Raw genomic sequence first — 26,257 nt, forward strand, 5'->3', positions numbered from 1 at the left:
TTTTCTACATTACCAACAAAGACCAGCAGCAAAAGGTGGAGAAATTCCATTTAAAGTAACTGTAGATAATGTGAAATATTTGGGAGTCTGTCTGCCAAGACAAAGCCAGGAACTATATGAACGTAATTACAAATCTCTATACAAGTAAAGTTAGATATAAACAATTAGAAGAATATCAAGTGCTCGTGAGTAGGCCGAACCAATATAATAGAAATGACAATTTTACCTAAAATAATTTACTTATTCAGTTCTACTACCAATCAGACTGCTATAAGTTACTTTAAAAAGCTAGAAAAAAGAACAGAATTTATCTGGCAAACAAAAGATCAAAAATTTCAAGGGAATTAATGAAAAAAAAAATGCAAATGAAAGTGAACTAGCTGTATCAGTCCTAAAACTATATTATAAAGCAGTGGTTATCAAAACCATTGGGTACTAGCTAAGAAAGAGAAGTTGATCAGTGGAATAAGTTAGGTTCACAGGACAACATAATCAATGACTATAGTAATTTCATGTTTGATAAACCCAAAGACCCCAGCTTTTGGGATAAGAACTCACTACTTGATGACAACTGCTGGGAAAATTGGAAATTAGTATGGCAGAAACTAGGATTGAGCACCACCTACCACCATGTACCAAGATACAGTAGAAATGGGTTCATTATTTAGACATAAAGAATGATACTAAAAGCAAATTAGGAGAACAAGAGATAGTCCACCTCTCAGATCTGGGGAGAAAGAAAGAATTTATGGCCAAAGAAAAACTAGAGAACATGATGAAATGCAAAATGATTAATTTTGATTATTTTAAAGTTAAAAGTTTTTATACAAAACCAATGCAGCCAAGATTTCAAAGGAAGCAGAAAACTAGGGAAAAAAATTTTTATGTCCAAGGGCTCTGATAAATGCCTCCTTTCTAAAACACATAGAGAATTGATTCAAATTTATACTAATACAAGCTGTTCTCCAATTGATAAAAGGTTAAAAGATATGAATAATTTTCAGATGAAATTAAAGCCATTTCTAGTCATATGACAAAATGCTCTAAATCACCTTTGATTAGAGAAATGCAAATTAAGACAACTCTGATATGGTAACACTATACACATCTCAGATGTGTAGAAGACTGGGACAGTAATGCATTGTTGATGGAGTTGTGAAGTGATCCAACCATTCTGGAGAGCAATTTGGAACTATGCTCAAAAAGGTATCAAACATACCCTTTGATCCAGCAGTGCTACTACTGGGCTTATATCCCAAAGAGATCTTAAAGGAGGGAAAGGGACTCACATGTGCAAAAATGTTTGTGGCAGCCCTGTTTGTAGTGGCAAGAAACTGGAAACTGAGTGGATGCCCATCAGCTGGAGAATGGCTGAATAAATTGTGGTATATGAATGTTATGGAATATTATTGTTCTGTAAGAAACGATCAGTGGGATGATTTCAGAAAGGCCTAGAGAGACTTACATAAACTGATGCTAAGTGAAATGAGCAGAACCAGGAGATCATTGTACATGGCAAAAAGAAGATTATATGATTATCAACTGAAATGGACTTGGCTCTTTTCAACAATGAAGTGGTTCAGGGCATTCCAATAGAGAGGACTATGGGAATTGAATGTGGATCACAACATAATATTTTTACCTTTGTTGTTGTTATTGTTTGCTTTTTTTCCCCTCACTTTTTTCTTTTTTGTTCTGATTTTTCTTGTGCAGCATGATAAATGTGGAAATATGTTTAGAAGAATTGCACGTTTCACTTATATTGGATTACTTACTCTTTAAAAGGGGGAGGAAGGAAGGAGAAAAATATGGAACACAAAGTTTTGCAAGGGTGAATGTTGAAAACAATTTTTGCATGTATTTTGGGAGGAAAAAATCCATTATAAAAATAAATAAATTTAAATCAAAAACAGCTATTGATTTTTTTTTCAAAAAGTAGAATCTGCCAAACTAACCCAGAAAATTCTACTGATAGTTACCCTGAAAATTGAAAAGGCTTTAGAAGTAGACAGTATTAACCTTTTAGGGGTTAACTGCTTGAAGAAGAGGGTATATTGTTGAACTGTATTAAGGTTTGTGCACCCTATCTCTTCCTCTTGCCATTTCTGAAGTGTTGACAGTTTACTGTGTACAAAGCTTAACAGATATTTGTGGAGTGAATGAATGAAAAAATAAGTTAGTTTTTCCAGGAGGTTATGGCTTTCATGTATTTGCAAGAGGTACCGGTGAACTAGCAGGCCCGCACTTTTTTTTTTTTGTTTAAATAACTCAGTTCAATTCATTTTAGCATTTTATTGGCGAGGCACTGTGGTATGTTGTGGGGATATAAATACAAACCTGATTGCTGCAGGAGGGTAGTACCTGTTCTGGGCTTTGCCTCTAATGAGAGCTGTGTGTTGTTTTAAAAACAAGATCTTGCCCTTAAGCAGAGTTATAACAAAGGTAACTGGGCTAGCAGAATACTAGAATACTATCATAACAGGTGGACATGGGGGACAGACCACATTTTTTTTCTTCCCAAGATGGAAGGTGGTAGAAATGATGGTGGGAAACAATGTTACTGTCTAAACAAGGCCAGGAATCTCTCTCTCTTGGCTCAGAGACAATGCTGTTCCAAAGTTTTTAGAGTTATTTTCCATATTTTGGGTTCCGGGGTTATTTTAGAGGAGACAGTAGAGTTCATTTGGTCACTTCATTTTACAGATAACTAAACATGATTTAAAAGAAGTTTGAAAAGTGATCTTTTTATTTTAACAAACTAAAAATGGGTGGTCTCCCAAAGCTGTGCACCTATCCAAGTCTAGAATGGGACTCCTCATTTCTTCCAGCCATCTTCTTTTATCTCTAAATTTTGTTTCTTCCCCTACTGTCTTTCTTTTTAATCATATAGAGAACCCCCTTTTTTCCTCTCTGTAGCTCAGACCTTGCCAAAAAGATGTGGGTCGAAAAAGGAGGTTGGTATTGTCACGTACTTACTTGTAGTTTAACTGGAAAATGCTTCATCCAGAGTCATCATTAGCGGTTACATTGGGCTCTATCTGCAGCAAAGGAGTGGTATCAGTCTATGCTGGTTGAAAAAGTATATCCAATTTACATCATTAGCTATTAAAGTATTAAAAGTTTTATATAATTTATCTTCTCACATTGTCATCATGGATTGATTCTCTCTCTACCCTGCTTTGCTTCCCCATCTCCATTGGATGTTAAAAGTCCTCATTTAAAGGAATTGTGATGTAATTAGAAATATGTATATGTATTTATACACATACATACATATGGACATGAGTGTGTGTGTGTGTGTTTATCTATATATATATATAGAGAGAGAGAGAGACAGACAGACAGACAAGAGAGAGAGAGAGAGAAAGAGAGAGAGCGCGCTTTCTCTGAGCATATTTTAACTGTCTCTTTGGCAGTGGCTGCTCCCCACAGACCATCACATTTTACTCAAGTCTTTTGCTGTTATTTTCCCTCTCATTCATCAGCTTGGGGTACTATCATTGCCTTTCCTGGGCCATTTTCAGTTCTGTTCAGGAAAACAGTATGTCCTAGTGAATAGCTTGGTCGACCAACCCACTAGAATCTGATTTGCTTCCTATGTGTGACACTGACACTTTATATGTGCTCTCTCAAGTCAGGAAAGCCCAACTTCAAATTCAACCTCAGACGTTTCTTAGCTGTTTAACCCCAGGCAAGTCATTTAGCCCGTTTCCCTCAATTTCCTCATCTATAAATGTTAGGATAATAGAACACTTACCTCCCAATATTATTTTGAGAGATATTTGTAAAGCATCCTTAAATATCTGCACTGAAATATATTAGAGATTTATGATGAAGTGTTTTGCAATAATCTTTTTTTTTTAATTTTATTTTTATTTTTATTTTTTTAATTTAATAGCCTTTTATTTACAGGATATATACATGGGTAACTTTACAGCATTAACAATTGCCAAACCTCTTGTTCCAATTTTTCACCTCTTACCCCCCCCCCCTCCCCTAGATGGCAGGATGACCAGTAGATGTTAAATATATTAAAATATAAATTAGATACACAATAAGTATACATGACCAAAACGTTATTTTGCTGTACAAAAAGAATCAGACTCTGAAATATTGTACAATTAGCTTGTGAAGGAAATCAAAAATGCAGGTGTGCATAAATATAGGGATTGGGAATTCAATGTAATGGTTTTTAGTCATCTCCCAGAGTTCTTTTTCTGGGCATAGGCTGGTTCAGTTCATTACTGCTCCATTAGAAATGATTTGGTTGATCTCGTTGCTGAGGATGGCCTGGTCCATCAGAACTGGTCATCATATAGTATTGTTGTTGAAGTATATAATGATCTCCTGGTCCTGCTCATTTCACTCAGCATCAGTTCGTGTAAGTCTCTCCAGGCCTTTCTGAAATCATCCTGTTGGTCATTTCTTACAGAATAGTAATATTCCATAATATTCATATACCACAATTTATTCAGCCATTCTCCAACTGATGGACATCCATTCAGTTTCCAGTTTTTAGCCACTACAAAAAGGGCTGCCACAAACATTCGTGCACATACAGGTCCCTTTCCCTTCTTTATAATCTCTTTGGGATAATAATCTTTTTTTTGAATAATTATCAGATGTGGTACAAAGATTGGTGAGCAGAGTACCTGAAATGTGCTGATTTCCTGGAATAAGAGAACACCAGTCCCCAAAACAAACAGAAAACCCACTATGAAAAAGAAATAGCCCTTGCTTTTGTCCTCAGGATCTTGGATTCCCACAGCACTTCCATTGCATACTCTTTATGCATCTGTGGATACATTGCCAACCTGCCTGGAGCTCATCTTCGCCTTCTGTAAAGACTAGCCAGCCTCTCAGGTCCCTTCCGGTCCTGATTGGCCCTAAGCAGGCCAGAGTACTCCTGGTCCATGAGACCCTGGGGCAAATGTCTCTGGCCCAAGGAGGGGGGCCACAGTAGGAAATGGAGTGTGCAGTCAGAGTGATGATGAAAACAGGACTGAGTGTTTGACAAAAAGAGCTCTTATTTAGGAGCATTGAGCAGCATATCAAAGATTTTATTTTAATGATTTAGGATTTATTTATTTCCTTTTTACGGATTGTTGCTAAAGAAATAACTGATTGCTGGTTGTACAAAACAGATGCCGTGTTTCTCTCATCTGGGAAAGCATCTTGATAAGTGTTTGGATCATTTGATTTTTGCTTCTGCTGTCAAAGAAATAGGCAGTGGAGATGTGTGGAGCAATGTGAAGGTCGTATGGGAGTAGTCTCCTTTAGTTAATATGGCAGAGGGGGAAGATGAGGCTGCAAAGGGCAGGTGGCAGCGTCAAGGTGTGGAGGGCTCCTGAGAGATTTTGGTCATGTTGACCTTTGCATTCTTGCAGAATCCAGATCGAGGTATTTTGTAGACAGCTGAAGATGTTGGATTGGAGCGCCAGAAGACAAGAAAGGTGTGAAAACTAGAAAGTCTTTTAGTCATACAGTTCTTAGTGTAATAGATCTATAGCCAAAAGGGTCATCCATTCCAGCTCCCTAATATAGATGCTCTGGTGGAGGCCAAGAGAGACGTAGGCACCTCTTTAAGGTCATACTGGTATTGAGTAGCCAAGCCAGTCTACCAACCCAGATGCAGCACTAAAATGACTATACTGGGCTCTCTCCAAACCGAAATTCTCATTTCAAAGTTATCGCTCACTTGACCCCTTTCACTTGTGCAATATTGTCAGTCACTCCCCAGTTTCTCCCATCTCTCCTTTTCCCTTTGGCCTCACCCCTAATTTAGGTCCTTACTATCCAATAGAATCACATTTGAAGGAACTGCCTTCATTCTGTCACCTGCCCCCAGTCCTTATTATAAACTTCATAAGCAAACTAATTTCCCTAAAACATACTTCATATAATGCTGTCCAGAAACTCCTCCTACCTTGCAATAAATACCCTCAATATCAAGCCAAAACCCATCCCCCAGGCACTTAAGGCAATCTTGTTTTACATTATTCCCTAACATTAGCCCGTTGGCTCCAGTGAAATCAGTCTTTTATTAAAATACCCCTAAAATATTCCTGCTTCTGTATCTTTGATGGAAAGGCATCTTTTGCCTCCTATCTCCTACCTGATCCTTTACTTTTTATCATTCCGTTCAAGTCTCCCAGATGCTTTTCCTGAGTACCCCGGGATCCAGGAGCTCTTCTTCTTCCAAACTCCTATAGCTTTTTGTAGCACTTTTGAACTGCATATGCTGCTTTCTGCTCTGTTGCGCTTTTATCTTCCCACTTGGATTGTAAGGGCTTTGAGGACAGGGTCCTTCTACCTATTGGTGTTCCCTATCATACTTGGAGTAGATTTAGAATGCGTTTTTCACTGCAGGAATATTTATTGAGGATAACTTGCTAGCAGAAGTAATTAAAAACTATTAAACCACCTTGGGATGTGATTCTTGATTTGTTCTCAAGTTTGTTTAATTGAAGTATAAGTATCCTTCTTTGTTTCCTGTTAAATTTAATAAAGTCAGTGGACTTAAATTTCCTTTCTTCCTTTCTTGTCATTTCAGCCCATTCCCAGAATTATGGTACAACCTGTCAGCGTGGATGTCAACAGGACCAAGACAAAACAGGTATTTGTGCTGCCATTGACAGCAGTGCTATTATAAGAGCCAGCGACACCCTCCCTGTGTTCATCATGGCTGCCCCCACACACAGAATGCACAGATGGAGGGATTATTTGGTTTGTGCGTGCACTGATTTTTTTTTAAACTTAACTTTTCGATAATTAACTGTAATATAGGTCACTTAAATACCTGTTTTGTCTTGGTCCTGTTGACATCCCCCCCCCCCCCCCCCCCCCCCCATGTTCCCTGTTATACTTTCTATTTTCAACTTGTTAATCATATGATTGTTTAACTTTTAGGTGCTTGACTGCTAATGCAGTCTGCTGCTTTAATAGCCCACTGCTAGGCATTGAAGCTTGCTATAAACAGAACAATCTCCTTATTCCAAGTGTTTAGCTTAATTCTCAGTTTTACATTTCATTCTGATTCATGATATCAGTGTGAAAAGACTAATGCTAAGCTGGGAGAAAATAGTCTCTTATGATCTCCCACAGATCAACAGCACTTCTAGTCTTATGAATAGCAAATCTATTTTCTCCCACTGTGCTTTTCATTCTTTTAGCTAAAGTTATCTACATAGGAAAATTTTATTTATTAAAACATAACCAAAAAAGTTCCAGGATTTGAAAGATGATTTAAGCCCTTGCCAACCACTCTCAGCTCTGAAGGACACTCTGGGATGAATTGCTATAAATGTGGAAAAAGGGGAGGACTATAACCCAGAAGATCTGGAGTCTTTCCACTAAGCCACTGGGTGAATTTGAATTCAATATTAGCTAAAACTGTGTAGCTCTGTTTCCCTTTGTGGAACATAAGATTGCAATGCCTGCCTTAACATACTATTCAGACTTATGATGAGGATTTAATGAGGTGATTTGTGCAAAAGGGCTTTAAGCCCGGTAAAGCATTGTGTCTCAGAGTGGAGAGCCTCTGCAATTGTAGGCAGCAGAGTATCACAGAAGGATTGGATTGGGACTGGGCTGCTGGCAGTCTGTCATTTAAGAGCTAGATGACTTTAGTAAGAATACTTTGATAGTTGGGATCAATGTCTTCATCTGGAAAATGAAAATTAAGTGATTTCCTAGCCTTGATATTTCAAGATTCTACTGGGAAATCAAATCAAGTTGGCATTGTGGCTGCCTGCTTCCGGACCAGATTTCTTACTAATGTTCTATCTAGTCTTTCTCGTATCTTGAATTGGTGCCTTCAATCCTCCCTATAGGGTCAGTGATCTTAGGAAACAAAATAGAAAATAATAAATAAATGGACAAGCTGAAAAAAAAAAAAAAGATTGAAAGACCTTAATCTTTTAGAGTAGATGTGTTAGTGAGGGTTATTGATCTGTTGGATTTTGTAAACTTTGCAGCTCAGAAATCCATCACTAAAAGGGCTGTTAATCTCAAGAGGTGCAGTTAATTTTGCATCCTGGAAGTGTATGATGAAGGAAAAGGAGTGCCTTTGGAAACAGGGATATAAATGACAGCTCATGTAGAAATGCATGATTTATCAGACTGCCAAGTTAAGCCAAGTAACTGTAAGAGACTTATAGATCACAGACTCTTTCCCAGTTCAAATAAATCCTGCATTTCAAATGGGAAATGACCATTCCTGTAATATAAATAATCTTTCAGTAAATATTGGAAAACATATTTCTTGTGCTGAAGCAACCCTCCCTCCCCCAATCCTCTCTGCTTCCTCTCTTCCCCGTCATTGTTAATGGGCGAACAGACTGATAATCGGCCAGCTTCATGAGAAGGCTTATTAACCAGAGAACACCTTACCAGCACCACTGATACACTGGAGTTTGGACAAGCCGGGGCTGTCAAAGTTCCAAATGAAATATGTGCTCTGTGTTTGTCGGCTGCCAGGATGACTCACGGACAGAGTGATTGAAGAGGGAAGGGCTAGAGCAGCGCCGGCTCCCGGCCCTCATTCGGCCCTCGCTCCCAGGGAGTCCCTTGGAGCTTTTTGTGCCTTTGTTTCGCTGCAGCCTGGGAACTCCCGGTCAGGGGAATGGGACCAGTTTCTACAGCAGTGTCAGGAGCACCAGAATGCATTATAGGAAAGAGAGAGAGGGCCTTGTACCTCGTGGTCCAGAGGGGGAGCTGCCCTCTGACTGCCTGAGCTCCGAGCTCCTTCCAGTTAGGAAGGTTAAGTCAGAGCTACTGGGCTCAGGGGTCATTCTTTTTGTGGTGGTAAAAGCTGTTCTGAAACATCTTCCAGTCCTCTGATGAGATCATCATTTAAATTATGCGGAGAAAAGTGCTTCTCAGCCTTTTTAATAATCCTCATGGTCTCCCTGTGAAGTGGGCCTATGTTTTCAAGGGAGGAAATTCATTAGCCCAAGTCAGAAAGTCTTTTAGTTATTGAGTGGCTGTTTAGTGCGGGACATTGACCCTCTACCTAGGCTCTGCCAGTGGACTCCACAGTCCTTCTACAGGAGCTGAAAGAAAAATGCCATTTTTATTTCTGATTTTCTTAGTAAGAGAGATTAACAAATCATTGGCCAATTGTGAAAATTCAACCAGACATTCAGTCATCTTCCCCAGTGTGCCAGTCACTAGGTACAGTGATGAGAATACAGAGGCAAAAAATGAAACATTCTTTGTTCTCAAGAACCTGATATTTTATTGGGAGAGGCGACCCCACCCATTCCATCAGACTTACCTGAGCTCCCCATTTGCTGTGTCCCCTTTTATGTTTATGTTGTGTATATTTTATATAAGATCCCACCTGTTTGAGTTGAACATAGGGATTCTGAAAACCAAAGGTGAGGGAGGGTGGGTGGAGGATACATTTCAAGCACAGAGAACAGACCTTTCAAAGACACAGAAATCATAGATTGTGTACAGGGAACAATATGAAGGCTGTTTTGGCTGGTCCCAAGAGTGCATGAATATATTAAATTATTGTTCTTTCTGCGTCAGGTTACTCAAGAGGATGAGGGGAAAGAACTGTCTGAAACTACTCTGCCATCTCCTGCCGTAGGAAAGTATTCTGATAAAGTCAACAAAGTGCCTTCCCAGCAGCTCCATCCTTCCAATGTCCAGACCCAGGACACCCCAGAGGGTCCCCCCAGCCCCCTGAGTGAAGCCTCTAGTGGTTACTTCTCTCATAGCGTCTCAACAGCGACACTCTCTGAGGCCCTTGGAAGTGGCATGGACACCGGTGCTCACGCCAGCAGTCAGACCCCAAGCGGTCCCTCGAACCCCCTCTGCCAAGGAACACCCGAAGGGGAGGGCCCATCATCCCCCGTTACTTCATCCTTGGAGAGTCCTCTTTTGTCTCAGAAAGAGCGTTTGGCTAATGCAGCAGAAGCACAGACCCAGCCAATGGAGAACGCCCCAGACGGCAGCTGTGGGGCCTTAGAGCCCAAGGGCTCAGCCCCTCCTCTCAGTCAGAATGAGTCCCCGGAGGCTGCCTCTCTGGCCATGGACACCAAGAGCTCTCTTTGCACCCCCACCCAGCAGCAGGAAGCACCCGGCCGGCTGCTGGCAGCAGAGTCTGGGTCTGTGGCCAAGACGCCTGCTCGGGCCAAGGACCAGCCCAAACCAGGCCCTAGCCTCGAGGGCACCAGACCCCCACCGCCCCCCAACTTACTCTCTCCATCTTCTGCTGTGGCTTCCCCATTTAAAATCCAGAAGGTGAGAACATCAGAGCTAAAGTCGTTCACACAGATGCTGGGGGACTGTACCTCCGGGACCAGTGAAGACCAGGGGACCTCGGAAGGTCCCCACAACTCAGGAGGGACTGCCAGGGAGAAGGCAGAGGCGGCCTCTGACTCAGAAGATGCTGACGAAGTCCCAGAATGGTTAAAAGAGGGAGAGTATGTCACTGTGGGCACTAATAAAACTGGAATTGTCCGGTATGTTGGACCAACAGACTTTCAGGAGGGCACCTGGATTGGAGTGGAGTTGGATCTCCCTTCAGGTGAGTAAGTCCAGCAGACCAACTCAGCTTAGAGTGACAGACCCGGACCTGGGCCTCAGTCTCAGATTTAGATTGGGGAACCCCTGGGCTGAAGCCTGCCTCTGCCGTTATCTTGGTCAGATCACTTTCCTGCTCCACCTTTGGTTCTGCATCTGCGATTTGAAGGGTTTGACTGTATTTGCCAAGTATTTTCTATTGCACTGTGCTGGACTCTTGAAACAAAGCTTCTTTTCAAGAAGCTTGCAACTTCATGGTAGAGAAGCATTTTTCCAAATAACTACTATATAGTTGGCAAGTATGATGAGTAAAAATGGAGATAAAAGTCCCAGATAGAGTGCTTTTGAGCATTCTGACAAAAAAGGGAGGGGGGTGCTTTCAAGCCAGGGGAGTATGTAAGATTTCTTAGAAAAATTGTACTACTCCTTGAAGGTGAAGTAAGGAAGGGACTCTGAAATAGAGGTGGGGGATAGGAATGTCACAAATATAGAAATAGGGTGAGGTAGGATGAAACCTGGGAAGGAGAGATGAGCTCGTTCCAGTTGTAATCTGTAGGAGAATCATGAAGGAGGGCAGGATGGTAATGTTGAGTGAGATCGTGGAAGACTGAATGCCAGGATCAGGAATTTATACTTTATTCAGTAGAGAATGGAGAGTCAATGAAGTATTTTTAATAGAAGAATGACATAATCAGATCCACCAGTGCATTAGGAAGATTATTTTGGCAACAGCAGGAAGGATGAGTTGGAAAAAGGATCATCTCTAGGCAAGAACCATCAGGAGGCTGAACTAAGGTAGTTGTGCTCAGTGCATCATGACAGCAAGGAAGGAGCTTGGTTGCCAAGGTCAGATAAACAAGGTTTGGAAATTGGATGGAACATGGAGCTTAAGTGGGAGTGAAGAGGCAAAATTGACTTTATAGTTACAAGTCTGTGTTGACTAGCAGGATAGAAGTACTGTCAAGTATAAAAGTTAATGTAGGAGGCAGATTTAGAGGGGAGGATTATTTAATTTTGGACATGTTTTGTGGTAGGAATTCCCAGTGGGTGTCTCTCGTAGACATGCAGATAATTTTAGAAATGCAGATGAGATTGGCTGTGGAAATTTGAAAGTTAATAGATGTAATTGAAGCCAAGAGATGAAAAGATATTTAGATGGTCTCCAAGGTTCCCTCTAAATTTTCTACTCTTTAGGTCTTCTAGGTCATAACTTTGTTTCCCTTCTTGTGATTTTTTTTTCATTCCAGACAGGGTTAGATAGGACTGAACAACTTTAAAGGGAAACTTCTTCCTTAAGAGATTCTGACTTCATTTTTGACATAATAATAATAATAATAATAATTACCATTATTATTATTATTATTATTATTACTTCATATTAGCACATAGATATGTTATTAATTATAGGCTCCTAGGTTGGAAGGGAGGCTCAAGAGAGCACTGAATCTTTGCCCTCCAGTGATTGCTACTAACATGTTCTGAATGTGGAAGATAGTAATCACCTTAAAATTAATCAGTTTCATTCAATTTGAAATAATAATCTTTGCAGATCACTAAATATTAGTCAGAATAGGCATCTAACTGCAAGATGAAAGTGCAGTATATATTTTTTTTAGTCAAGTTGTTTCCCTCCTCAGTAAAATGAGAAAGTAGGTTATATCCCAGCTTTTTAAACTGTGGATTGTGATCTTTTAACTGAGTGTGGGGATTAAAAAATTATGATTATCAGTAAATGTTTGACTTGTATACCTATTTTATTTATTTATCTGTATATATCCAAGGTTGCATAAAAATTTATTGGGCGAAAAGGAATTGTGAGTGGGAAAAGTTTTAAGAAGTCCTGAGCAATATAACCTAACCTTCCTTTCAGTTTTAGCCACCTTTCACTATAACAGAAGTAATTTGCCAGTTTTATCTAGTCCTAGCAGTTACTTCCACATATCATGGTGCTCTGTACAGAATAGTCATGCAGTGTCTGCCCACATCTAGGGGGATGGCCCTCCCTCAGGGAGGCTGCACCACGGGGCCCACGCATCCACCCTTGCATGGTTTTCATCCCTAAGTGCTGAGCTGTCCTGCTCCCCACCTGGTCACCGGCATGCTTTCCTGGGGCTGTGTCCCTCAAAAACAGGTGATGGGTTTTACCCACGTCCTAGACACGCAATAGGTGCCTGCTGTCCTTGAGCTCTTTGCCAGTTAGATGGTCCTGGAGGAGTCCCTTTGATCATGTTATACAGGGCTGGCCTTGAGGCAGGTGTCCCAGAGGCATAATGCAGGGACTGGTGGGGTTGGGGAGGGAGGGAGGGTGGGTGGGTGGGCTTGGTTTCCCTTTGGAGATAGCGGGGCGTCCCCCACTATGACCGCTAAACCCTTTTCCTTTGCTCTTATTCCAGGTAAGAACGATGGCTCCATTGGGGGAAAGCAGTATTTCAAATGCAATCCTGGCTACGGTCTCCTGGTGAAGCCTGGCCGGATCAAGAAAGCGCAGGGCCCAGCCCGGAGACGCAGCGCCGGCCTGCGGCTTCAGGGTGTGACCTCCGAGCACCGCAAGAGTGGCAGCTTGTCAGGCTCGGCCTCCAACTTGGCTTCACTGACGGCCCTGGCCAAGGCCGAAGGGGGTTCTGCACTGCGCCCCGACAAGAACCAGAAGGCCACGGAAAACCGCAAGTCCTGGGCCAGTTAAACCAGCTCTGGCCAGCGGGGCCTGGGAGCGGCTCCTTTCCTTGGCCCACGCTAACGAGGATTCTGGGAAAGCTTTTCACTCTCCCCCTTTCCAAGCCCTCTTTGATCGCCCTCATGGTCCTTCCTAGCTGTAAAGCTGCTGCGCGGTTAAATGCCTGTCTGGGAGTCTGTAACATCCCAGCCTTGGGGGCTGGAGCTACCTGTGAGGGCCAGGCCAGGAGCCTCAGAAGCAGGCCCGGGGCCTTCTCTGGCCTCCCTGGGACACGGGGCTTTTTGATTTATCCCCGGATTTTTACTGGCCTCAGACGCTCTTTCCTGGATCCAGCCAAAAGCTGGGAGGAGGGAAGAAGCCTTTCCTTCTAAGCAGCAGGGGGAGGCTCTGGGAGGCGACCTCCCCCTGGGCCTTTGCGTTATGCTTTATTTCTAATTTCCTGATGATTCCACTAACCTCCTCTTTTCAAGTATAATTAAAACCGAGGCCTCCTTTCCCTGCCCCAAAGTATGCCTTTTTCATGCCAGCCTGAGATCTCAAGGCTCCTGTTCGGTTTTCATTCGGTCATTGAGGCCTTTCTGGGACCATTCCTTCCTTTCCCCACACCTGAAAAAAGGCTCATTTGAGTGGGGGATTTTTGTTTTCTTAAGCAGCCTCAAACTACAGGGCCTCACCTCCCCACCCTTTTCTCCCTTCCTTTCTTTTACAGGGTATATGCTAGAAAGAACATCCTTGCCTTAAACTTGGAAGACTGTTTTATTTCCCACTGGTGCCCTTAACAGAGTGTTTGGATAGTATTTATTTGTATTTATTGTTTTTTAATCCTAAATAATGTGCGAGCTACAATCTTTCACTGCCTTCCATAGACCTGGGTGCCTTTGCCTGAACACAGAGCCTGCTTGGGACCTCCAGGAGGTTCTCACAGCCGTGTCCAGAAGGGGCTGGCTGCTGGCCACAATCTGACCGGAGTGGGTGGGGAGGGGAGGGTACTTTCGGCTATCCTTACTTCTATTTTCAGATACACAAGTGGCCTTACCTAAATGAAACGGACGCAAAAATGATTTCACAAAATTCTGTAACTTCCATGTTTTTGATAGAGTCATCAGGGATGTGGGGAGAGAAGAGGGTAGGCTTTCTACTCCTGTTTTGTTAGTTTGTTTCTGGGACAGTCCAGAAGCTAGTGACTGATACAAGCCCCAGACATTGCAGGTGGGGGTGGGGGTGGGGTGCAGGGTTCCCTTTCGTTTCTATCTGTATGCACATTTTTAGTAGGAATCCTTAACTGGTGCTAAATTTTGGGGAGGCTGTGGTCTTATATGGGGAAAGAGCCTTTATTGAAAGTTAGCATTTCTTCCAAGTCATGAATGTGGGCAACAGCATCCTGAGGGCTTCACCTGACCCCTGGGACCCAGGCCACAGGCCACGCTGTCTCTCTCTCTTAAGTCTGCTGTAAGACCTTTGGGTCTGGGTCCCAGAGGCTGGAGACCTGGAGGAATTCTGGGTACCATCCTGGACTACTAAGAATCTCTTTTCCTTAAAGACTCCTTCCCTGGTTAGCATCATCTTTTCCATCCCTTAGCGAAGTGACCAGGAGCAGAGCAGCCCTCAGAGGAAGCTGGCAGTGAAAGGAAGGAGGGAAGGACATTCTAGAGAGGAGGGAACTGGGGGCTTTTATGTTAGAACTTCTGCCCATAAATGGGGTCAACAAGACAAGTTAAGCAGCTAGAGGAAAAGGAACATGTTTTGGATGCCTAGGAACTTCACAAGATTCTAGGACACCCGAAGTGTAGCATCTAAGTGGTTCTCTAACCTTTGCAGCTTCCCCAGAACCCAGCATCGGACTGGATGTTAAGTTCATGCTTAATAAATGTCTGACAAGTTGAATTAAATAGCTGATTCTAAAATAGCAGGCCTTACATTATCTGCCCTTCCCCCTCTCCCCCACGAGCCTTGAATGTGAGTGCTTAGGAAACATTTATTTAATTTTGTTTGCACATTGTTCCCTTGTGATCATGTGACTGATCCTTATGTTTGTAAGCCTCTGGGAAGCATCTCATTGGGAAAAGTCTTGGACTCCTAGGGAATTCGAAGTTACCCCTGAACAGCAACAGTAAAAGTTGTCAGCATCCCCGCAGGGCCATTGGGGTGGTCTTAGTGGATTCTGCAGGGAAATCACGGGGGCCAATGGATATGAATCCACAGGGACCATGGCCTTGGCAATAGCTCTGGGGGCATGTGGGACAAGTAGAGTCAAGACCTGGTTTTGAATCCTGGCTCTGAGGACCCCTGCCAGCTGGCCTCGGGGGCGATCCCTCTTAGGGCTTCCTCATGTGTTTTTTGTGAAATGGGAGCATTGTGCTGGATGATCTCTACTGCCCAATCCATGACACTGGGGGTAGGGAGAGGTTCCCTTTCTTTGTCTCAAGCTCATTGTCCGTAAATTAATGGGGTTGGGCGAGGGTATCCTGAAGCCCCCTCCAGCTGCAGATGCTATGATCTTTGCAATGAATGCCTCATAGGACAAAGGGGAAGGATGTTCTGCAATGGAATCTGGGGGAGTTGCCCCTCCTGGGACTTAGTTTTCAGGGGAGAGGGGAGAAATTATCAGGGGCACTCACAATCCAGACATTCGATTGTTAAATAGCTGGGTGATGCCCTGTGAAGAAGCTTAAGATTAATTAACTCCCATTAATTAAAATCCTAGTAATTGCTTGCCACGCTGCCTTAAATTAAACTTCTTTAATAATCAGCTGTTTTCCAAGTGATTTGCCTTTTTCTACTCGTAATCCCCCTTGTTAGGTACAGTTGGGCTGAGGAGGGTGTAAACATTTGTAACAAAACGGTTTTAAACATAAAATTTTGGGCCAAAGTTGTCCACATTACCCCTGGCTTTGTGGGCTCTCCCCCAATAGGAACCCTGTTGTCCCCTGTGGCAGACAAGGTGGTGCATGCCCATCCTGAGTGCCCCTGGCCACCTTGGATGCCAGGTTGTGCCCGCTTGGGTCTAGGAAGAACACAGACACCAACAGGCTGCCAGAGGCTTCTGAGCTCCATTTGGGCATCATCCGGGGGTGAACAAAGGGTGCTCTGGGGTGTCCAACCTGAAGGGGACTGTAGAGATGGGACCCTGCTTTCTCATTTTACACCTGGGGAAACTGAGACCTGGAAAGGGCAGGCAAGCCTGTGTCAGGAGCAAGACTAGAACCCAAGCTTTCAGCCGCTTTTCCTGATCAGCTCTCCTTACCTCCCTCAGGCCGGGGCCTCCCAGACACTTCACAGGGGACCCCTGCAAAGTTGCTATCTGCCTTTAAAAGAGGCTGGTGGCGTTCTGGGGAGGGTGCAGGCAGAGGAGGGTCTCTACTGGTGCTGCCCACCCACCCACCCGGGGCTGTTTTCTTTCTCTTAGGCATTATCACTCTTGGAGACTAGCTTCTCTGTGCACCTGAGCAGGAGCTGAGGCCATTCCCCTTCCCTGTGAGCCCAGCTTCCCCAGGCCTGAGGTCACTTGGGAAGTTGGTGCTCGGTCTCTCTTAGGTTTGAGATGTGCTTGTTGGCTGTGTTATAGCAAGGCTCTCATTTTTATTCTTGTCGCCAACTCAGAGTTTGGGGGGCCCCTGCCGGATGTGTGTCAGTGGATATGGTGCTGTCATTTCTGTGTCTGATTTTCTGCTTAACCTTCCCAAAAAGTCATTTTAAAAATGTCTTTTTTGGGTCAAGAATCTCGTCTTCTTTATTCCTATCAATAAAATTGACAGCACTTTTAAGTCCCTGCAGAAAGATAGTTCTCCATCGGAGTTGGGGAGCCCCAAGCCCACTCGGGCTGACGACTCTCATACTCTAGGGCAGTGTTTACACCTGTTACTTTTGTTTTTGTTTGATCGTCATGTCTCGTCTCTGGCAGAAGCGGCCCTGAAGGACTAACCCAAGTCTTTGTGGTGGAATTATGGGTCTGAGCAGGTGTGTGGAGACACTTGGGCAGCAGCAAGTCCCGCCGAGACTTCTCCCCCACCTCCCCTCCTGCCCTTTGGCTTCAGAGTTGGTGTCATTGACCCTTAGCAGGGTTAGGGAGCAGAGGGAAAGGTTTCTTTACTTTTGTGACAGCTCCAGCTTCTGTTTTTTCCCTTTTAAGTCTTGTTTCTGTGGTCTTCACTCTTAATTGAGAAATCCATTATTACCCTCTGGCCTTAAATATCCCCTTCCATGTTTCTGGAAGACTTTCCAAGATGCTCGGACTCTGCTGCCTCGATATTCAAACTTGTGCTTCCTGACTTTTGATCCTATGAACAGACTGCTCACCTGAACACAGGTTCAGACTAGTTAATATTCACTTAGGTTCTTGCTTTGTGGGTGGGATTTTCATGCACTTTACATGGGAATAGACCTCTCCTTCCTAGAATTTCTGCAGGCAGTGCCCACGATCTTGGTGTAAGGTGGAGTTTTCCATCCTTGGCCAGAATCCCAAGGACAATTGCACATTGCTTAGGATAAAGCATATTTGTGTGATGGGGCTGCTTTATACTGACAGTCTCTCAGGATGCATCTTGGAAGTAATTCTGTAAACTCCTGATTTGCTAATATCATCCCAGCAGTGAAGGTTAAAGTGGCATTTCATATTCTACAAGGGAATTGGAACGGGTGAGTCTGAGCTCTTTCTAGGAGAGAGTGGTTACAGCCACGCTGGTGGGTGTCCATCTTGTACAGGCTTGGTCTTTTCAGTAATCAGTGCCATGTGAGCCAGATGGACTCTGGAGACCTCAGCTTGCAGCAGTGTTGGGTTATCCAGCCCCAGATGCACCTCCCAGAGTGTGACTTCCCTACTGGCAGCCTATTGAATTCCTGATAGAATCCTTAAGTCCCAACACTTTGGCCCCCAGAGTTCTTGGGCTAACCCCATGCTTTCAGAGTGCCTTCTCCCTGAAACTGTCTCCTTAGTCAAGGGAGAGAAATTCCAAATGAGCCCCAAGCACCTTTTAAGTGATTTTTCCTTGAGGAAAGCAGCTTTAAAAATAAGACACTACTTCAGTCCATTTCATCGGATTCTAAAAAAATTATTTTTAATGTTAAATTTTTTTGTTTTGTTTTTTGTTTTACTCAAAAACATCACAAACTCTAATTGTGTCTGGGAGTGTCGCAAAGTTTTATTGGGAGAATGGGGCAGAGTACTTGGGAATGGTCTGGAGCTCCTCTTTTTAGGGAAAAAGGTCTGTGGGAATGAGCTCTGTGAGTGTGTGTACACGCACTCATGGTTTTAGGCCATGGGGTGTGGCCCCCTCTTTTTTTTTTTAAACATTTCTTTTTTTTTTTTTAATAGCCTTTTATTTACAGGATATATACAAGAAATGTAAGGTTGGAAATGTTCAAGGCCTTTCCCTCTGGTTTTTGCTGTTTTGGATTGAGTTTACTTTTAACAGGCAAGGAAGGGGTAGGACAGATGGCTTGGGACCTCTCAGAGAAGGAAATGGGAAGGGAATGTTTACAGCTATAGATCATGAGGGAGGGAAAGGCTGAGAGAAGGCGTGACTCGTGGTGAGGGGCAGTGGGGCCATGGACACTCTCGGGAGTCCTGGGTCTCTCTCTGCTGCCTTTGCTGACAGACACGCCACTTCTGCGCTTTCTCACAGATAAGCCGGATGGAGATTCCTTGTGTTTTTCCTCCTGTGGGAATGGGCGGCACCTCCCATCCTGGGCTGGGCAGCTGCCTTCTGCACCTTGGGGCTGGACAAGTTGAAGATGTTCTTCATTGGGCTTATTCTGCTCAGGTCAAAATCTCAGGGGCACGTGCTCAGACGGGGCCTAGTTTCTGAAAGTCCCAAGTATTACCAGTTACGTTCAGGCTGGGGGGAGGGGAGAGAGGGAAGGTTGGTCTGATTTTTAGCCTGAAGATGCCGATTTGATTGCTTAGAGTCTAGATTATCTGCTTTTACACTGTGGTCCGCTATACGTCCCTTTTTCATTATTGACACTAATTGTAATTGACTATGTTGGGAGAGGCTTGTGCACCATCTTTCTCATTGTGGATTTTTGTAAATGTGGTGGAATTGCTGTATATAGTAAAGGGCTCTTCAGATTTGGGGCTTTTGTTGATTTTGTATGCATCAACTGAGAGTTAAAAATCCAAAGATAATGTAATGAATTGTAAAAATTTTAATGATTTGTACTGTATAATAAACTAAACTATTGTAATATTGTATCATACACTTCATGTGACCAATAGCATCTAAATAAAATAAAAATTATTCCTTGGCCATATAGAGGTCTGACTTAATTAATATGTCCTTATCTCTTTTCCCAGCTGTATTTTCAAATACCATGCTAACCTGTCAATTCAGGGCCGGTGCTATGTTCATATATTGAATAATTATAGTGGGTTGTTTTACCTTTGTAGCAATTTTTAAAGTAGAACTTAACTGAAGAGAACACCACTTCTTCTGCTCCCCTCCCAGCCCCCTCCCAAAAAATGATCTTTGTACTGAAGAGGATAGACAGACACACATACCTGATATTGGGAGTTAATATTCATCAAAAGAAGCTAGTAAAATTCAGTGTCTGAGCTTGCCACCCCAAACACGGCAGAAATGATGAAACTGATGCTTGAGGCACTGCTTGTGATCCTTGGAATATTGTGAGAATTACTGAAAGGCTGTAGGTCTGGAAAGGGACAGATCTCATTTCCAAGATTAGATAAAATAGAGTTTACAAAATACAGTTCTATGAGTTTGGCCTTGATTTTGAGCAAAATTCTAGAGATATTTTTAAATTGTGTTTAAAAAATGTCTTTGATTAGTTTATTATTTTTATTTTTCCAATAAATATTTAACTTGTCTATCCCACTACCCCATTGAGCAAAACAAACAAACAAACAAAACAAAAGCAACAAACAAAATGCCTGTTAAATCCTTCAGGGCATGGTCCAAAAAAAACAAATTCCCATGTTAACCATGTGTGTTCAGGAATGTTGTCTCTTCTGTGTTTTTAGGTCATGTTTCTTGGGAGAGTGACCCATTTCACCTTCATTTGGATTCCTTATTTATTATTGTGTTGGTCACCAATCTAAGGTCTTTTGAAAATTGATTTTTTTGATGTTTGTTATTATATAAATTGTTTTCTTAATTCTGCTCACTTCACTCTGGAATAGTTTATAAAGGTCTTTGCAGTTTTCTTTGAAGCTGTCTGTTCCTCGGTAGCACAATGACATTCCATTACATTCATATTCTACAATTTGTTTATCCATTCTCCACAAAGGAGGTATCCACTTAGTTACCCACTTTGAGAAACTTTCCCTTTGCTTTCTTGGGGCCGTAGTCCCAGCTGGACCAAGTGGTGGATGCACAAGTTGACGTCTTTCTGGGCGTATTTCCAAATTGTCATCTAGAATGGCTGGAACAACTCTCAGCTCCCCAGACAGCATCAGTTCACCTGTTTTTCCTCAACTCCTCCAACATTTGTCATTTTCCTCTTCTCTCAACTGCCAGTCTGGTAGTTGTGAGGCAGAAAACTAAAGGATAATATAATTTGCTTTCTCTAATTCTTAGTGATTTACAGCATTTTTGCCACAGGACTGTTATCCTTCTTCTGAAAACTGCTTGTTCATATTCTCTGACCATTTATTTATTGGGGATTGCATTCACTGAACATCTAGGAAAAAATGGTCATGGTTTCATCAAGAGTAGATCGCTTCAGCGTCAGTTCACTTAACAATAATAGCTATCATTTAAGGTTAGTAAAAGACTGCATATTTCTTTGTCTTAAAAAAAAAAAGAGAATAGATGCCGTTATTATCCCCAGTTAACAGATGAGGAAGCTGATGTTGATGGAGGTTGTGACTTGCCCAGGGCCACACATCTAGTAAGGAGCTAAAATAATTTGAATTTATTTCTTCCAATGCCAAAGTCCAACCTAATAGAGTTTATTTTTGTTAGGTTAACAACTAGACTGCTACATCAGGAGAAGAGCGGAAAATAGACCTTAGCCAATCTGAACCCAAAGGGCAGTCGAGAATAAATCGGTGTCAACTTGAAATTCCTAGTGTGGTACTTCTAGGATCTGTCCTTGGTTCTGGGCTGTTTAATTTAATTTAATTTAATTTTTTTTGACAGTCATTTGGATGAAAGTGTAGATCTCAGGTCTCCTCTACGCCTGTAAAAACAGCCCTTCCCCCACCCTGCTTATGGAACATACCTACGGAAATTTACCATATCAGAAATTGACATCTTCATAGTCTTATGAAAATAGTTTTAACTTTTAAAAACCCTCCTAAGTAAGGGAGCTGGGCGGCGCAGCGGGGAGAGCGCCAGCCTGAATGAAGTCAGCCGGACCCGAGTGCTAACCTGTTTCAGACACTTAGCACTTCCTGGCTGTGGGACCCGGGGCAAGGGATTCTGGAGGCCCCCACCCCACATGCGGAGGCGCGGACCAGGGGGTGGGCGTTCCACGTTCCCGGAGTCCCAGACTCGGAACTGGAAGCGATTCCGTCACCCTCGCGCTCACTAGGGAAGGAGCCGATAAGGCCCCCGATAAAGCCCGATGGCAGATTAGCACCAAGTGCTGTGCTAGAAAGGCTGGAAAATGAGACGGCCACCCCGAGGCGGCGCGCGTTCTGTCTGCGGGGCGTCCGCGCCTGGGGAGGGGGGGGGGTGCGGGAGGGCGCGCTCACCACGCTGGCAGATAACACAGACTACCCAATACCAGAGGACAGGTTCCAAAAGCATCCTGGGAGATGAGAACAATGGGCCGCGTCTCACCCAAAATGCAGCTTAATAGCGCAAAGTACAAATTCCCACACAAACCAATTCATCAAGGACCAGGTCGGGTATTTGTGACTAGTTTAGCCGTTAAATTCTGCATGTTTTAGCGGACCAAGCTCAGCGGGAGGTCAATGTTGTAGCTCAACTGGGGGGAGCCAGAGCTTCCAGCGCTTAGGGCAAAGGGCCTTGGGACAAAGAACCGACTAAACTAGCCTGGAGCTCTCCGGACCCAGAAGCGGGGCCGCCATTTTGGCAAATGGCAGCTCCCCCCACCGACTCCCGCGCCCAGCCCCCAGGAGGGGGGAGGGTACTGCCCGGCCGTTACCCAACCGCCCTCACACCGGCCCACGCCGGTCGGATAACGCGCCCCGGCAGGGGGCGGGCTGACCCGGAAGCGGGATGCTTTTGTGAGCAGCGTGCCTGGAGGAGGAGCTTGGGGGGCCGAGCCGGGACCTCCTGGGCCTTCCTCCGCCGCCCGCCTTTGTCCGGTCACGTCAGTCCGGGTGTCCGTCTCTGAAGCGTTCTGGGCGCGAGGCGTGCGACGTAGCGCGCGGTCCCTGGGAAAGCGTGTGAAGCGGCTCCTCCGGTGGGTGAACGACTGCCTCAAGCGCTTCCTCTGGGCGGCGCTCTTTGCTGGGCCCCGAGGATACAAAAAAGGCGGCAAGATGGAGGTGAGAAAGGGCCGCTGTGGGCACCGAGCAGAGCAGGAGGCAGCTTTTTAAGGCCATAGAACAGCGTCCGGTTATGACGTCGAACTCCTTCAGCCACAAGGACTTCCTCCTGCCGGGGACCCTGTCTGTGGGGCGGGGGAGGGGCGGCCGGTCCCGGCTGGGGGGGAGGGGCGGCGGTGACGCTCTGGTCGCGGAGGCCTTTGGGCCTTCCTTGTGCGTCGGTGGGGGCAGGGCAACCTCGCCTCCGAGAGTGGGGCTCTGCGGCCCGCGAGGTAGGACTCAGGGCGTGTTGGGGAGGGCCGGGCCAGTCACGGGGTGTAAGAAAGGACCGGCAGGATGAGGTCCGCGGAGACCCACAGGAACTGGTGCCGAGGGAAGCGCGTGAAACCCAAAGCGCATCGGCCACGGAAACGGCGAGATTGCGCGGGGATCAGTTCCCAGTGAGATGGTTGGGGCCAGGCCCATGTTCAGTGAGGAAGAGCGCCGTCCGCACCAGAGAGAGGCCCTGGGAGCCGAGTCTGGGTCACAACCTGGAACTGTCACTCGTGTTGGCCCGCTTTTCATTTTCCTTCTCGTTGTACTTCCTTTCTGGGCGGCACGGTCCACATGGACACTTATCTAGAAGAATTGTGCATATTTAACCTATATTGGATTACTTGCTATGGGGGGGGGGGAGGAGAGAAAAAATTGGAACACAAGGTTTTGCGAGCGTGAATGATGAAAACCATCTTTGCATGTATTTGGGAAACAAAGATTAAAAAAGAAAGTGTAGCTCTCCTTGGTGACGGCTGCAGGGGCCGGGCTGGAAATAGGACCAGCGAAAGATCTGTCATAGGGAGTGATGGCGAGTATGCTGTTCCTGTCAAATGTCATTGTTACAGAAAGGGTGTCACCTTCAAAAGGAACAAATACCGGGCCCTGGGCAGAAATCTCCGTGGAGGTTTGTATGTGTAACTGGATTTGAGTTAGTCTCAATGTAAGTGAGACTAGGGGTTCTCAAGCTCTTCTTGCCCTCTCCCCACAAAGCAGTTTCTACCAGGGCTGCAGCCCGGTCTCCTGGGTCACTGTCTCTGTTTGGTATTGGAGCATCCTGCCTTCTGGCGGCAGCGCTTATTAGTCTTCTCTCACCTTTTGTCAGGGTCTGGCACATGTTATTAACTATTGTTAATTCTGTCCCGATCTCCAAACTTTCTCACGTAACATGCTCTCTCTTCTGTCTGTCTGTCTCCCTCTGTCTTCTTTCCAGGATGCCAATTAGTTAGCAAATCACATAAAATAACTGCCCTACTGTGCTAATGAAAGATATCATTGGATTTAAGCCAGAGTTCAAGTCTGGTCTCGTTCACTGAGTGACCCTGGACAAGTCACTTAGTCTCTGCCTCTGTTTCCTGAACAGTAAAATGGAGAGTCACAACATCTACCTTTCAGGATAGTAAGAATCAAACCAGGTGGTAGTATTTAAAAGTGTTTAGTGTCTGATAAATGGTATGTGCACTATAAGTACTTATTCCTTTCCCCTTCACTGAATCAATAAGCACGTATTTATTAAATACTTACAGTTTTCTAAGGTGCCAAGCTATAGGGTTACAAGTGCAAAGAAAAAAAAATCAATCCCTATTGGCAAGGATCTTATATTCTAATGGGAAAGACAAACACACACACACACACACACACACACACAGAGAGAGAGAAGAAAAGCATAAGTATAAAGTGAATACAAATATATGAAAAATATTAAAGATCTAAAAGTCAGAAGGGTCCTGAAAAGACATGTAATTCAACGCAGACCTGACAGAGAGCACCTTCTCTATAATTTCAATGACAAGCTCTCCACTCTCTACTGAAAGATCATGGGGAACCAATTGCTTCCCACTTTGAATAGCTTTAGTTAGAAGTATCCCATGGAGTAAATCTTCATGGTTAGAGCTTTGTTCTCAGCAACCAGGAAGAAACTGTCTACTCCCTCTAACACATAATGTCCTCCATCCCCCCAAGACTTCTCTTCCCCAGGGTAAGCTTTGCTAGCTTCTTCAACTGATACTTGCATGATCCAGTCTCCAGCCAGCCTACCATTTTGGCCCTCTCTGGGATGCTCTATTGCTTGTCTCTGTCTAACATGTGGCACCCAGAACTGAGCTCCCTGCTCCGTTGTGCTCTGGTACAGTAGATCTGTTATCTCCCTTGTATTAGATACTATGTTTTTCCTATCACTTAAGGTGGAATTAATTTTTTCAGTCACTTCATCTCACTGTTGAATTATGTTGACTTTGCAGCCCATTTGTCCCTTTCAAAGGCACTGTTTTTACATTGACCTTCTCTTTCTTCATTTAACCATAATTTTTTTTAACACTCAAGTATAAAACTTTACATTTATCTCTATTAAATTAAAATTAAACCCATAAAATTATATATTTCAAACTGGAAGAATCCAACATCACATCATTCTGTTGAGCTCTTTTTGTCTTGACTTGTCTGTTCTTCCACTGTATCACCCGCATACCATTAAAGACTTTCCTCTGAGTCGATACCATAAAGGAGGGTACTCTAATACCTAAGTAGCTTATACTATACATTATAACAAGGGCCTCCAGAAATAATAAATGGTTATTTGGACTTTTTTTTTTATTGTATTAGCTTACATCAATTAAGTACTTCATGTCAGTATCATAAATAAAAATAATAAAGCTGCATAATCTGGTACAGTGAAGGTGGTATAAATTGATTTGTCATTAATTGTAATAATAGCTCACATATTTTAGAGCACTTTATGACTTACAAAGTGCTTTACACATATACATAAATGTGATGTAATGCTGCTCTTCAAAAAGTCATATTCTAGGGAAGTGTTGGGGAATTAGCAATAGTGATGCCAAAAAAAATTTTTTAAAGCAATTTAAACATTTTTCTAAAATGTACTGAAGAGAAATGAAATTCAGACAGAAGGACAGATAAGCAGGACTGTTTGGAAAGTATTGTCAACTTTATTATATACTTTTAAAAAAGTCAAAGGTATGGAATGGAGATTCATGGTTTCACAGAGAATTCTCCTTTTGTGTTTAGCTATGTGTAGGCAAAAACCTATTTTTTTTTTTTTTTGGTGTTTAACCAGCGTAAATTTTTTAAAAATTATGATGTTCTAAGAATAACAAACAGGTTGGTATATCTTGACATGAGGAGAATTAGAAGTCTTGGGCAATTTTGGAGTTGGGCAATGGCAGGAGTACAGAGTTGGGAAAATATGGGCAACAAATTGGAATAAGAGATTTGGATTCTAAATGCTATCCTGGTTATGAGATATTCCCCTTTGCCACCTTTAAATGGAACGTAAGCAAAAGAAAGTCTGATGTGACGGAAAACATTGGCTGTTGGTTTAGAAGATAGCATCTAGCCTCGGCTCTGCAACTCTCACCTTTGTGATCTTGAGCAAGTCACTCAGTTTCCTCTCTGTTAAAGGAGGCAACATGGAGATCCTCCCGGACCAGACACGCCTATTCATGAAGCGGCGCTCCTTGGTGAGTTTTGTTCCACACCAGTAGGGAATGCCGACCTTTGACTAATGCAAAATACATTTGTCAGCTGAGAGCTGCAGCTGCCCTCAGGTCTGATGAGAGGTGGCCATCAGTCAGAGCCCA

At 43.7% G+C, this 26,257-nt stretch overlaps 1 protein-coding gene across 2 annotated transcripts in view; it reads left to right on the forward strand.

The window, feature by feature from the left end:
* Nucleotides 1-18,707, forward strand: part of KIF13B (kinesin family member 13B) — a 243,715-nt gene extending 225,008 nt beyond the window's left edge. For both annotated transcript variants that reach the window (XM_023494793.2, XM_031950913.1), the window contains 3 exons: nucleotides 6,554-6,616; nucleotides 9,538-10,540; nucleotides 12,930-18,707. In XM_023494793.2, the coding sequence (XP_023350561.1) occupies nucleotides 6,554-6,616; nucleotides 9,538-10,540; nucleotides 12,930-13,219 (1,356 nt within the window). In that variant the 3' untranslated portion in view covers nucleotides 13,220-18,707. The remainder of the gene's footprint in view (nucleotides 1-6,553; nucleotides 6,617-9,537; nucleotides 10,541-12,929) is intronic.
* The last annotated feature ends 7,550 nt before the right edge of the window (nucleotides 18,708-26,257 follow it).

Source organism: Sarcophilus harrisii, chromosome 2 (assembly GCF_902635505.1).
Source record: "Sarcophilus harrisii chromosome 2, mSarHar1.11, whole genome shotgun sequence".
Lineage (NCBI taxonomy): Eukaryota > Metazoa > Chordata > Mammalia > Dasyuromorphia > Dasyuridae > Sarcophilus > Sarcophilus harrisii.